The following is a 15,129-nucleotide window of genomic DNA, read 5'->3' on the forward strand; positions in this document are numbered from 1 at the left end:
ACTCAATTTTGTTCTGGATGCTGAACCTTACTTTATTGTTTGCACGATTGTTTTTTTTACACACACACACACACACACACACACACACACACCCCTCCCCCCCATTGGGTATCGGTCTTTTTTTTAATATAAGGTTTCTTGTTTTATGACTGCCTGTAAGCAGACAAATCTCAAGGTTGTATATTTTATACATACTTTGATAATAACTAAACGTAGTTTATATGATACAATCAATAAAACATACAAGGTCTGTTCTATAGTTTTATTAGTAAATCAGTAATGCACTGTGTTGGGAAACAATATGCATTATATCTGCAACAAAGGAAAAAGAAAAGCCAGAAACTGAATATTTTTTATAAGCTTTGACACCTACAAGACATTGCTTCCATTAACCATTGGAGCAGGGCTCTCTTCTGTTCTAACAGTCTTTTTCACTAGTCATACTTTGTTCCTCTGGATGTGACTAAAATTAGCAACAAAGAATCTGTCAATGAAAAACCTGTTGATTATAGAAACCACACATACATTGTATGTGATTAAGGACATGGGCAGCACTAAATGCCACAGACGCAGTGATGCAACCAACTGTACATCAGAACTGTACAATTAAATATCTCCTCAAGTTTTGTTCTGTCCAAACCACTAAGGTTTAACTTTCTTTAAAAAAAAATCAGTAGCTGTTTAGAAACTTGCATCTTTCTTCTATAATCAATCTATAATGGTATACATTTTTTTTAAAAAGTGCAAACTTTTGGCGACACTTCTTGCATTCAGATTATTGCCATTTCATCGTGCCTACTTATAGAAGCACTTGTTCTATGCTTTGTCTCCTTTCAATATTTGACTGTATCCTTCACACCAAACGTCCTACTGGGAGCAAACAGAAATAAGAGTGCATTAGTGTTTGGTCTGACTACTCAAACGTTTACCATCTGGCACTGGCCAACAATATTAGAATTATATTTTCATAGCCATAGAACACTACAGCACAGAAACAGACCCTTCAGCCCATCTAGTCTATGCCCAACTATTATTCCGCCTACTCTCATCGAGTTGCACCCTGATCATAGCCCTCCATACCCCTCCAATCCATGCATCTATCCAAACTTCTCTTAAATTTTGAAACTGAACCTGCATTCACCACTTCTGCTGGCAGCTTGTTCCACACTCTCACCACCCTCTAAGTGAAGAAGTTTCCCTTCATGTTCTTCTTGAATACTTCACATTTCACCCTTAACCCATGACCTCTAGTTCCAGTCTCACCCAGTCTCTGTGAGGAAAGAAGCCTGCTTGCATTTACACTATCTATACCCCTCATAATTTTATATACTTCTATCAAATCTTTTTTAAAAAATCTTAAACTCAGTTCATTTGTAATCATCCCAGATCTGGTGGATACATAATCTTTCTTGCCCTAATACTACTCCACATAGGAAATGTTTGCATTCATATGGTACCTCTGAAGTACCTCATTATTAATTTGTGTACAGTACCCCACAGGTGCATTGCTTAGTATCAAATCAATCAATTTTAATAATACTGATCAAGGGGAAATGGCTAATGCCAAAACAGGGGAAAATAGGGGGAAGAAAAAAGCCAGAGGCTGGGCAAGATGGTGCATTTTGGTTGACTTTTTAAAATAATCTTTTTGATTCGTTGATTTTGGGCTGCAGAGTTAGGTAATCAAATGAAGTTTGGAGCTGTAGGAAATCCAAAGGAAAAAAAAACAAAAAATGGTGGCATACTTGAAGTCAGGCAGCATCTGTGGAAAGAGATTTTGTCAGTGCTTTCACAGGTCAGAACTGGCTAGGGACGACTGACTGTAGCAGAAAATATGGTATTGGGCATGACCTTAAATTGAATGGCCTCATCTTGGTAATGGGTACAATCAGGAAAACTGAGCTTCTGATATATGGATGTTAGAGTAAATTGCCTGGTTGCCGACAAAGTAGCATACTCTCCCAGGGTTCACCGGTGTATGTGAGAAGTGCAAACCTCTGTGGATTGAATGCAGACCTGGTTAAAGCTTCCTAAGCAATTTGTAGGCAGCAGCGTATCACTGACCCATTCCAGCAGGAAATTCCGAGAATGAACCCAGCACTCATGTTTTTTCCTCCCACTTGAAACAACGTTTTGATATGACTGGCAAGGCAGCGTGTCCTGAGTGGGACGTGAGTGGACTCGGTCTGTTAGTAGCTGAAAAACTGGTAGCACAATTGGCATTTGGCAGGAGAGTATTTTGACAGAGATCAAATTGGATCCAGATGTTGCAGAGGTGAGCTTCTGGGAAAATTTGTGTAATGAGTAAATGGTACCCTGTAGAAATGTAGCAGGGAATAGTTTTCTAATCTATGCCATACTTTCCTTTTTAGACAATGGCAGCTGAGCATAATAAAATAAATATGCGATGAATAAAGCATCTTGTCAAAAGCAATTACTTTCATGTTTCTCTTCCCCAGACACCTGATTTTTTGCTATGGCTGGGAAGCAGATTAACAACCATCCAGCCGTTCTAATTTAATATTATTAGCACAGTGTTTCATGATGCACAAAATTTGGACATTTCTTTCCCTCGTTTGCAAGGTAAGTACAAATTATTTGCTTTGAAAAAAATACTACAGTTGCTAATTGCATTTCCTCATACTGAAGCTGGCTTGTGTTGAGTTCATGAAGGGTTCTGCCTGCTACAGACGTAATGCGTGCACTGGTTTAATTATAATTATTCAGCACCAAGTCTGGTGTGCATTTAGGGACACTGAGCTGAGTTTGACTACCATCATTCTTAGTTTTGAAAAAAAGCAGTTTTTTTCAAATTACAATCATTCTGGTGATAAAAATATTTTGCCCTGTTATTGGTTACCTGTTATACACACCACCTAATATTCTGTTCGCTTAACTCAGCAGCTGGTGAATTTAACTTCAAGTAATTAAATTCTTGAATGTAGCACCATCACCAGTAATTGGTGTAAAAAAGAACTCTATCTCATTTGTTTCTCTATTTTAGGTAAGGGATTGTCCTTTCTAAAGCAGGACTGTGAGTCCACACTTATGAAATTAGTTGACCCCTAACTACCCCTTCAAGTGCCCTAGGAGGGAATTAGGGATGGCCAATAAATACTGTTATTGGATGAATCACAATTGGCAACAACTTAGCAGTCGACGTCAGTAAGACCAAGGAATTGATTGTGGACTTCAGGAAGGGGAAGGTGAGAGAACACACACCAGTCCTCATTGAGGGACCAGCAGTGGACAGGGTGAGTAGCATCAAGTTCCTGGGTGCCAATATCTCTGAAGGCCTATCCTGGGACCAACCTATCGATGCAGTTATGAAGAAAGCACGACAGCAGCTAGATTTCATTAGGCATTTGAGGAGATCTGGTACGTCTCCAAAGGCTCTAGCAAATTTCTACAGCTGTACCGTGAAGAGCATTCTGATTGATTTCACCACCGTCGGGTTTAGAGGTTCCATCGCACAGGATCAGAAAAAGCTGCAGAGTGTTGCAGACTAAGTCAGCTCCTTCATGGGCACCATCCTCCCCACCACTGAAGACACCTTCAAAAGGCAAAGCTTCAGGAAGATGGCATCCATCATTAAGGACCCTCACCATCCAAGAGATGTCCTCTTCTCATTACTACCACCAGGGAGGAGATACAGGAATCTGAAGACACACACTCAGTATTTTAGGAATAGCTTCTTCCTCCTCCACCAGGAGATTTATGAACAGTCCATGAAGCCATGAACACTATCTCACATTTTTCTCTCTTTTTGCACTATTTAATTTTTTAAATATTTCTTATTGTAATTTATAGTAATTTTTTACATATTGCACTATGCTGCTGCAAAATAACAAATTTCACAACATACATCGGTGATAATAAACCTGATTCCGATTCTCATTCTTTAAATGTGCATTTTTTTCCCTCTAAAGGCCGAATGAATGTTCCTTGCTCATTGAGATAAGCACCTATGATGGTAACAGAATATACACCCACATTTGGCAAATAGCATTGGTCTTGAGCATTCCAATGTCAGTTATTATATACAGAACTCTGCTTTCTATCTGTTGGCCTAGTCAACGCTGCTAAATTTATCACATTCCATTAAAAAATCTTGGTTGAATATCCCATGAATACTTAATAATTTAATCATGAATTAAGGATTGAGAGCTGACTGAAAGTTTCTAGACTAATTGAAATGCAATTGGCTAGTTTGTCCTAATGAACAAAAATATTAAGCTGGTTATACTTTGTTCATCAATAACTACACACTGCTTCTGGCTAATTTAATGCTGTGCTGAAGAATAAAAACTTCTGTTCAGAATCTCTGATCTCTGACCACACAGTTCCCGTCAGAGGTCTCCATTTGGAGATGGAAGTTTTGCCATAATTTTCCCTCAAAGCTCTTCTATCATTGCACACCTTCCTTTTGTACACTTCCACAGTAAGAAGTGGATGGGAAATTCATCTGTACTGTTCAAAATGTACATATTGGTTGTCAGTTGCATTTGCTTTGTACGTTTCATGCTTTCTGTACTTCAAAGGAACTGACTGTAGAAATAAGCATGCCAAGAACCATAATGGAAGGTGAATTTCTCTCCAAAGGAGCAGCATTTCTGAAGCACCTTCATGACCCACAATTACACTGCTGTCATCATCCTGGAGTGACTCTAATGATTCCATTCCTTTCATTTATTTATTAAGATACAGTGCAAGGTTGGCCCTTAGTCCCTTCAAGACATGCCACCCAGAAACCTCAGATTTAACCCTCGCCTAATCAGTGACCAATTAACTTACCAACCGGCACGTCCCTGGACTGTGGGAGGAAACCACCTGTTGTCCTTGAACACTGGCACAGATTTTCAGAGCCCTACCAGGTACACCTCAGTGCCTGACACCTTGCGAGGGTTCACCCTCATGAAACATGTTCTGATGTCAGCCTCCGCAAAGTCAATTAGCTCATCTCGGAGTGAAGTATCGTAGCTATTCACTTGGTCTGCAAACCCTGCTAGAGCTGATGTGCATCTGATTCCATCTCTAATTTCAATTGGCATTGTTTTATTGCTCTTAAAATAGTCTTCCATTGGTCATACTGGACCTCTTGTATAGTTCTGGATCACTGGTCTTGGATACCACAGATTTAGCCCTCAGAGGACTACAGATCTCAAGGTTTACTCATGGCTTTTGGTTTGGCTATGTCCGGTATGTTCTCGAAGGCACACACTCATCCACACAGCTCTTGATAAAGTCAAAGTCAACTGTGGCATATTTATTCAGATCCGAAGCTGAATCCCTGAATATCATCCAGTCCACTGACAAAAAAGCAGTCCCGTAGGCGATCCTCCATCTTCCTTGACCATACCTCCCTAGTCGTCACCACTGGGTGCTGCAGTTTTTAGTCTCTGCCTATATGCTGGAAGTAGAAACACAGCCAGGTGATGGAATTTTCCAAAGTGCGTGCATGGCATGGCGTGGCGTGGTACATGTTCCTGATGGTGGATAACCGTGGTCAGATGTGTTGGCTGCTCTGGTTCCACAGGTGATATATTGGTGGTAGTTGTTCAGAGACTTCTTGAAGCCGGCCTGGTTGAAATCCCCCGCAATGATAGGGAAGGCATCAGGGTGTGCTGTTTTGTGACTGCTGATCACAGTGCTCAGCTCTGCCAGTGCCTGCCTGACCTTGGCCTGAGGTGGGACATACACTTCTACCAGGATGATGGCAGAAGACTCCCTCGGTAAATAAAAGGGACACGACTTGACCGCATGTTGATCCAGGTTGGGTGAGCAGGATTGAGAAAAAAATTGTCACAATTGGTGAGTGATTAGAATTAAGTTTGGAGCTAAAAGTAGCAAATTAGCGACATAATTCCAGTAATGGTTTGTCTGCCTTAGAAGATTTCGTACAGGTGCTTTGGCCTCTCGCTTGGATTTCAGCATTCAGCTCATCCCTCTGCTTCTACTTTCTTTTATTTACTGATCACTTCATTCACTTCTGATAGATTTACTGGTGTACTCGAAGGACCTCTGGCACATTGAGATTAAATGTGGCTTTATTGCAAATTTACTACCTTAGCTTTTATGTATTCATTGATTCACAGGGTGTGGGCATTACCAGCAACCTTGGCTCATCCCTGACATTGAAGAGATGGTGGAGAATCACATGAGGACAAAGAAAGGATGGCAGATTTCTTTCCAGCACTGATTTGCAAACAGAGTAACGTCACAGTTACAATAACTAACGCCAGCTTTTTATTCAATTCCAAACTTGATTCAATTACTTTCATTTGAATCCCCAGTTTCCACAGTAGGGTTCAAACTGACTCTTGGATCACCAGATACCTTTCGACCATCTTCCATGTGTCTAATTAAAAAGTACTTGTTTAAAATTCTTTACAATGGCTAAGGTGACCATATCAGAATAAAAATTCAGCTAACTTCTATGTCCTTTGCATTCTTTTCCATTGGAGAGATACACAAACCATTCAAAATTATCACGGTGAACCTATGCTGGTCTCAACTTCTCTTCTGGGCCAACTCCCTATAGCCCTGGATCTTTCAAAGTTCAATATTATCAAAGTATGTATACTATGTACAAGCTTGTGATCTGTCTCCTTACGGGCAGCCACAAAAGAAAGAAGCCCAGTAGAACCCATTAAAGAAAAGACCGTCAAACACCTGATGTGCAGGGGGAGAAAAAGAATTATGCAAACAATAAAAGAGAACAAATAACATTCAGAACTGAAGTTTACGAAAGTGAGTCCACAGTCATGAAGCCAGCCATCACTGCAGCCAACTCGGTAGCCTGTTTGTTCCAGGCCACAGCCTCAGTTTAGCACAGATAGGTAAACCTTGCAGAACAGCGAGCTGAACTGGTGCGTCCCTCGCCTCCAGCCCTGATCTTTTCAACCTGGCTCAGCGCTCAAATCATCCAAACTTGGTCATCCCTCGCTTTTGGACCCAGGCCCTCGGGTCTGGGCCCTGCCACTTCTATGTGGCCTGTATCCCACCTTTCCAAGTTGATCAAACCTTGGGTCTTTCCTCACTCTCAGGCCCAGGCCTGGGACACGCTGCCTCAACTCTGCATCGCCTTTGCTCACTTTGCCTCAGTTCTGCCGCATTGAATTGCCTCCATGTCCACTCCAGCAATGGCCAAACACTGGCTCATTCCCCGCTCTCCTGCCCAGGCCCTGCCGCCTCCATTCGGCCCGTACATGCAACACTACAACCATCCTGCAATTTCTCGAATTCAGTTCACACCACAAAAATGCCAGGTTGCACAGGCAGTTCAACAGCTCAGCTGTGAAGGGGAAGTTACAGGCTACTGACTGCAGTGATTGTATCTGAGAAAAAGTGTGATTATACAGTAATTTTATTTTTGGTTTAGTTTGCTACCAGAAAGTCGTCACCAGCACCATCTTAAGCCAGAAAACAACTTCAAACATTTATCTATTTCCATCTTGTATATATCTAATGACCCTGGCTTCTAATGCCCAGGGGCAGAGAAATCCAGATATTCACAACCCTGTGGGTAGGCCTCTTTGTCCCTGACTCATCCATTAGGATAGGAATTGAGATGTTCTCACTGTCAAGTTCTCTTAGGATTTTATTTGTTTGGATAAGATCACCCCTCATCTTTCTAAACTCCAAGGAACACAGACTCCGAAATGTTGTGCCCCCTTGACAGGATAATACTCTCCGCTCAAGAATGATCTTGATAAACCTCCTCTATATCCCTTTTTTAGGGAAGGGCACCAAAACTGTGCTCAACAGTCCAGGTTTAGCCTCATCAACACGTCATACAACAACAACAAAACCTCCCTGCCCATAAAATCCAATCCCTTTGCAAAAAAGGGCCCAATATTCTCTAGGAAGAGGTGCAGTCGACGTTTCAGGCCGAGACCCTTCATCAGGACTAACTGAAGGAAGAGTGAGTAAGGGATTTGAAAGTTGGAGGGGGAGAGGGAGATCCAAAATGAAAGAAGAAGACAGGAGGGGGAGGGATGGAGCCAAGAGCTGGACAGGTGATAGGCAAAAGGGATACGAGAGGATCATGGGACAGGAGGTCCGGGAAGAAAGACAAGCGGGGGGGACCCAGAGGATGGGCAAGGGGTATATTCAGAGGGACAGAGGGAGAAAAAGGAGAGTGAGAGAAAGAACGTGTGTATATAAACAAATAATGGATGGGGTACGAGGGGGAGGTGGGGCATTAGCGGAAGTTAGAGAAGTCGATGTTCATGCCATCAGGTTGGAGGACTTCTCCTGATGGCATGAACATCGACTTCTCTAACTTCCGCTAATGCCCCACCTCCCCCTCGTACCCCATTTGTTACTTATTTTTATACACACGTTCTTTCTCTCACTCTCCTTTTTCTCCCTCTGTCCCTCTGAATATACCCCTTGTCCATCCTCTGGGTCCCCCCCCCTTGTCTTTCTTCCCGGACCTCCTGTCCCATGATCCTCTCGTATCCCTTTTGCCTATCACCTGTCCAGCTCTTGGCTCTCATCCCTCCCCCTCCTGTCTTCTCCTATCATTTTGGATCTCCCCCTCCCCCTCCAACTTTCAAATCCCTTACTCACTCTTCCTTCAGTTAGTCCTGACGGCGAAGGGTCTCGGCCTGAAACGTCGACTGCACCTCTTCCTAGAGATGCTGCCTGGCCTGCTGCGTTCGCCAGCGACTTTTATGTGTGTTGCTTGAATTTCCAGCATCTGCAGAATTCCTATTGTTTGCCCAATATTCTCCTTGCCTTTCGAACTACGTATTGGGCATGCATACTGACTCTTGGTGTTTCCTGTATTGGAACACCCAGATCATTTTGAACCTCCAACACTTCCAGTATTTTGTTATGATGTTAACATTTTTATCATCAAATACAGCTGACTGTTAATTACTTGAATGTGCCGACAAATTAAATGGTCCAGATCAAAATATGGTTCTCAAATAAATTGGCAGCTCACTCAAAACGCTTCAATCCTCAGATCTACATAACACTTCTAAGGTTGAATCTTTCCCACAGATGAATACTTCCAACAAAGTATTCAGTCACTTTGAAAGATTAAAATCTGTCACGAGCCTTATGGCCCATCAGGCCGGTGCTTATGCCGTCTTCCGTGGTTTGAAGCGACCGAGAGTACGAGACTCCCCCCCCCCAGATAGGACGCCAGTCCATCGCGAGGTTAACCCCCAGCATTTTTGCTGGTACCCGTTCTCAGCTGGGTAGACTGGAGCATTGTGAGGTTAAGTGCCTTGCTCAAGGACACACACGCTGCCTTGGCCAAGGTTCGAACCCACGATCTTCAGATCGCTAGTCAATGCCCTAACCACTTGGCCACGCACCACACACATTTTAAAAGAGCAAGCTGGCAAATCATTTGAACTCCTGTTAGACCCTGACAAGCTCTGCCCAGTGCACATGGCTTAGATTACATGATCTGGCCTTGCAGGGTCAGAACTCCAGTTATACAACAGCTTCAGGCCAGGGGTTGGTGTGTGATTAAACGTGGGTATCCAACAATTGCTGAAAGGGTTGAATTGCTGAACTATTATCTTTGCCTCATCATTGGAAATGTAGCAAATAGAAGCTTAAATTCAATTTGAAGAAAGTTAGGTAAAGTATTTCAACCCTAAGAACCAAATGAAAGTTGAAATTACTTTACCTAGCAAAATAGAGTCATAGAGTTGTTCAGCATAGAAACAGCCCGTTGGTCCTGATGATTGTACCTATCAATACTAACCCCATCTACTTGTATTGGGTCTGCAGCTTCCTAAGCATAGGCAATTCAAGACTAACCGCTTCTTAAATATTGTGAGAATACACTCTCCACTAGCTGTTCAGACAAGTATTCTAGATGCAACTTGGAAAAGGCTTCACGGCAGGAGGGGTGAGTTATCCTTCCAATCACTTCTAAACATCCCACCTCAAACCCATGCCCTTTCTCATTGACGTACTCACCATGTGAAGAAGATTTTTTTATTGTATAACCTATCACTCCCTGATAACTTTGTATACCTCTATCAAGTGATCCCTCAGCCTCTCCTGCTCCAGTCCCTGCTTAGAACTGTAACGTTCCAATCCAGGCAACGTCCTGCTGGATATCCTCTGCCCCTTCTTCAATACAACATCATTTCTATTTGGTGATGACTAGAAATGGGCACAATACTCCAGGTGTGACCTAGCAAATATTCTATGAACTGGTAAAATAACAATTCCCAGATCTTATATTCTATGCTGACAATAATTGTTAATTAATGCTCTTTAATTAACTTCTCTGGCACTGAAAATTTTTATTAAGACTGCATACTCATTCCTCCGAGGACTGATTATCAATGGAGAGTTTAAAGGCTTTTTTTGAACTTCCCTTTTGCCTTCATTCCTGTTTTGATCCTGCATCTGGAATCAGCTTACCAGGTTTCAGCTGGCATGCTTTAAACCAAGGACATCTGATTAACTGGAAAGATGCAAGTTAGGGTGTGCAAGCGCAGCGCAGTGGGTTTGCGATCAAAGTCCCAGAGCCTTGGGAATCTGGGAGAGTCCAGGTTAAATCTGGAAGGTTGCCACCTACATTTACACAATCTTCTTTTCCCTCTCTTTCTTTCATTCACTGGATCTGATCTGATACCGAACGCACCCACCCAGCTTATCTCTTATCCCAGCTTCCTCTTCCACTTCTCCATAATCATGCAGCCCGCTTGATAGATAAAAAGTACTGCTGAATCGTCCTGTCCAGTTTGTGTCAGAGGCATTTTGGAAATTTGCCAAATACTTCAAAAATTCAGAGTAGCCACCATGACATTCACAATGACAGCAAATTCCAACTCAAGAGTTTAAGCTGAGGCTTTAGGGAGAAGCAGAACGATTAATTTTGAAACAGTATGAAAGCATGAAATGGCTCCTGGCTAAGTGAATTTGATTGTTAGAGTGATACAGTTCTACACATAAGGAAAGGCCCTTTGGCCCAACTCATCCATGGTAAGATCTCTATCAGAGCTAGTTCCATTTGGATTAAATCCCTCTTACTAATTTCCCATCCATGTACCTGTCTGTCTTTTAGACATTGTAATTATACCCATTCTACAGCTTCCTCCATGTACTCACATCCTCTGTATGAAAAAACCTCCCTCTCACCTTAAATCTATGCCCTCTAGTTTTACTCTCCTACCCTGAGAAATAGACTGCGAATATCAAAGACCCTCAAAAAGGCCTTTTCTTCTCACGTCCTATCAGTCTGTTGTCGCCAGTACAATCTGCAATGCAGTGGTGTGCTGGGATAATGGGTGATGCCAACAGGATCAATAAACTGATTAGAAAGGCTGGTCTGGCTCTGTTATAGGAGTCAAACTGGACATACCGGAGGCTGTGGTAGAACAAAGGACTCTACGGAAAATCCAGGCAATTCTGGACATGAATGATCCTAGAATGAAAAGGTTAATGTAAGAGGAGTGTTTGACGGCTCCGGTCTGTGCTCGCAGGAGTTTAAAAGAATGAGGGGGAATCTCATTGAAACATTGAATATTGGAAGGCCTAGGTAGACGTGATGTGGAGAGGATGTTTCTAATAGTGGGGGGGGGGGGGTCTAGCATCAGTGGGCACGGTTTCAGAATACAAGGACATCCCTTTAGAACAGAGATGAAGACTAATTTCTTTAGCCAGAGGGTGGTGAATCTGTGGAATTCTTGTCATAGTCAGCTGTGGAGGCCAAGTAGCTGGGTATATTTAAATTGGAGTTTGATAGGTTCTTGATTAGTAAGGACATCAAAGGTTACAGGGAGAAGGCAGGATAATTGGGTTAAGAAGGATAATAAATCAGCCATGATGGAGTGGCAGGCAAGCTGAAGCGGCCGAGAGACCCAATCCTACTCATATGTCTTATGGTCTTACGGCCCACTTCCCCAGCTCATCTATACCTGTTGAAAACAGATCAATTTTGGAGTCCTCCACAACCTATTAAGCACTTTAACAGCATTGTCATTCAAATCATTACTATAGAAGCTAAACAATAGTGGACTCACCACCAGTCTCTGTAGAATACAACTGGCTGCAGACTGTCGATCTGATAACAACCCTCCACAACCCTCCTTCCGCCAAGCTATTTTTCTTATCCAGTTAGCTAGTTCACCTAGGATCCCACATGATCCAACCTCCCCACTAGTCCCATCAACACAGCCTTTATTTTACCTAAACACATTGATAGTTTTGGATGTTCTGAGTAAGGGAAATAGAGGATTTCCTAAATCCTTCTGATCTTGAATATCCATTTTTATTTTCCTATTTGTTTTTTTCTTCTTGCTCTTTCAACAGCTTGAGTAGGATTAATTGATTCTCACTGACAGTTAATCAATCACTGTCTTAGCATTAAATTTAAACTCACTTTCCCCTCAGTTCTTATCTAGTGTTTAGGTTTTGAACAAACCATCGAGAGGTTACAAAAACATTATAGCAGCAATGAAACATTTCCATTTCTGCAGACTCTGTCCCCTGTCATATCAGTTCTTGGGAAACAGAGAGCTGAAGATACCAGCAAGAATGAAGCAGTGGATTCAGTGCGATTGATCTAGCTCTTAATTACTTCTCCAAAACAGATAATGTTGCAGATTTGTTAGCCACGTTGCTTTGGTTACTTCGAAAGATTTTCTGATTTTCAGTTTGATTAAATATATGGATGACTGGTGGATAAGTGTCCCCATTTGGGCCTTCCATCCTCCCAAGTGTACTTCACCATTGGACTTCCTGCATTCTCTCTCCCTTTTCACGTGGGCCAACAATGCACCTGTTCTCCTATCCCACAATCACCTACATTACTCTTCCAGTCACCATGTCTCCATACTGAAAACCTTTAACCTAAAGTACTGCACTTTATCACTTGTCTCTCCTTCATAAAACTCTTAAATACAACATATTCTTATGGGGGAGATCTTAAATAGGTTTTTTGCATCTGTATTTACTAAGGAAACTGACATGAAGTCTATGGAATTAAGGGAAACAAGTAGTGAGATCATGGAAACTGTACAGATTGAAAAGGAGGAGGTGCTTGCTGTCTTGAGGAAAATTAAAGTGGATAAATCCCCGGGACCTGACAGGGTGTTCCCTCGGACTTTGAAGGAGACTAGTGTTGAAATTGCAGGGGCCCTGGCAGAAATATTTAAAATGTCGCTGTCTACAGGTGAGGTGCCGGAGGATTGAAGAGTGGCTCATGTTGTTCCGTTGTTTAAAAAAGGATGGAAAAGTAATCCGGGAAATTATAGGCCGGTAAGTTTAAAGTCGGTAATAGGTAAGTTATTGGAGGGAGTACTAAGAGACAGAATCTACAAGCATTTGGATAGACAGGGACTTATTAGGGAGAGTCAACATGGCTTTGTGCGTGGTAGGTCATGTTTGACCAATCTATTGGAGTTTTTCGAGGAGGTTACCAGGAAAGTGGATGAAGGGAAGGCAGTGGATATTGTCTACATGGACTTCAGTAAGGCCTTTGACAACGTCCCGCATGGGAGGTTAGTTAGGAAAATTCAGTCGCTAGGTATACATGGAGAGGTGGTAAATTGGATTAGACATTGGCTCAATGGAAGAAGCCAAAGAGTGGTAGTAGAGAATTGCTCCTCCGAGTGGAGGCCTGTGACTAGTGGTGTGCCACAGGGATCAGTGCGGGGTCCATTGTTATTTGTCATCTATATCAATGATCTGGATGATAATGTGGTAAATTGGATCAGCAAAGTTGCTGATGATACAAAGATTGGAGGTGTAGTAGACAGTGAGGAAGGTTTACAGAGCCTGCAGACGGACTTGGACCAGCTGGAAAAATGGGCTGAAAAATGGCAGATGGAGTTTAATACAGACAAGTGTGAGGTATTGCACGTTGGAAGGACAAACCAAGGTAGAACATACAGGGTTAATGGTAAGGCACTGAAGAGTGCAGTAGAACAGAGGGACCTGGGAATACAGATACAAAATTCCCTAAAAGTGGCGTCACAGGTAGATAGGGTCATAAAGAGAGCTTTTGGTACATTGGCCTTTATTAATCAAAGTATTGAGTATAAGAGCTGGAATGTTATGATGAGGTTGTATAAGGCATTGGTGAGGCTGAATCTGGAGTGTTGTGTTCAGTTTTGGTCACCAAGTTACAGGAAGGATATAAATAAGGTTGAGAGAGTGCAGAGAAGGTTTACAAGGATGTTGCCAGGACTTGAGAAACTCAGTTACAGAGAAAGGTTGAATAGGTTAGGACTTTATTCTCTAGAGCGTAGAAGAATGAGGGGCATTTGATAGAGGTATATAAAATTATGATGGTTATAGATAGAGTGAATGCAAGCAGGCTTTTTCCACTGAGGCAAGGAGAGAAAAAAAACCAGAGGACATGGGTTAAGGGTGTGGGGGGAAAAGTTTAAAAGGAACATTGGGGGGGCTTCTTCACACAGAGAGTGGTGGGAGTATGGAATGAGCTGCCAGACGAGGTGGTAAATGCGGGTTCTTTTTTAACATTTAAGAATAAATTGGACAGATACCTGGATGGGAGGTGTATGGAGGGATATGGTCCATGTGCAGGTCAGTGGGACTAGGCAGAAAATGGTTCGGCACAGCCAAGAAGGGCCAAAAGGCCTGTTTCTGTGCTGTAGTTTTTCTATGGTTTTCTATGGTCTTGGCCCAAGACGTCGATTGTTTATTGACCTCCACAGAGGCTGCCTGGTTTGCTGGGTGAGTTCTTCCAGCATTTTGTGCATTGCATATTCTGATCTGTCCTTGTTTCCCCCCGTACCAAGAATTTCTGTCTCTCACTGCCCCCATTCTCCCTCCTGTGAAGTGATACCCGACGTACAGTGCAAATGACAGCCATTACAATGAAGCTTGGGGATAATCATTTCCATAGATCTAACTTAAGAGAAAAGAATTAGTTCTGTCCACTTAACGGTCAGCCTCAGCAGACCGTGGCAATTTAGCAGCAGCTACAAAATCCTGTAACACCACTTTTCTTGGAAGGGCTAAGTATGTGAACAAAATACACCAGTACCATTCTTAGCACACAAGGTGTTTTTCCAGTAACGGGAGGGCACTAATAGAAATAGTGCCTATGGAAAGAAGTATGGGAACTGGTGGTCGTGCCGAGATGGGAACCTGCAAGGAGGCTCAGCTCTGTGCTGACAC

At 42.5% G+C, this 15,129-nt stretch overlaps 1 protein-coding gene across 3 annotated transcripts in view; it reads right to left on the reverse strand.

Moving 5' to 3' along the window:
• Positions 1-250: 250 nt before the first annotated feature.
• Positions 251-15,129, reverse strand: part of smoc1 (SPARC related modular calcium binding 1) — a 248,867-nt gene continuing 233,988 nt past the window's right edge. For 2 of the 3 annotated variants that reach the window (XM_072265877.1, XM_072265857.1), the window contains exon 13: positions 251-870. In XM_072265877.1, the coding sequence (XP_072121978.1) occupies positions 854-870 (17 nt within the window). In that variant the 3' untranslated portion in view covers positions 251-853. The remainder of the gene's footprint in view (positions 871-15,129) is intronic. The other variant, XM_072265866.1, reaches the window with a different exon arrangement.

Source organism: Mobula birostris, chromosome 1 (assembly GCF_030028105.1).
Source record: "Mobula birostris isolate sMobBir1 chromosome 1, sMobBir1.hap1, whole genome shotgun sequence".
In the NCBI taxonomy this organism is placed as follows: domain Eukaryota; kingdom Metazoa; phylum Chordata; class Chondrichthyes; order Myliobatiformes; family Myliobatidae; genus Mobula; species Mobula birostris.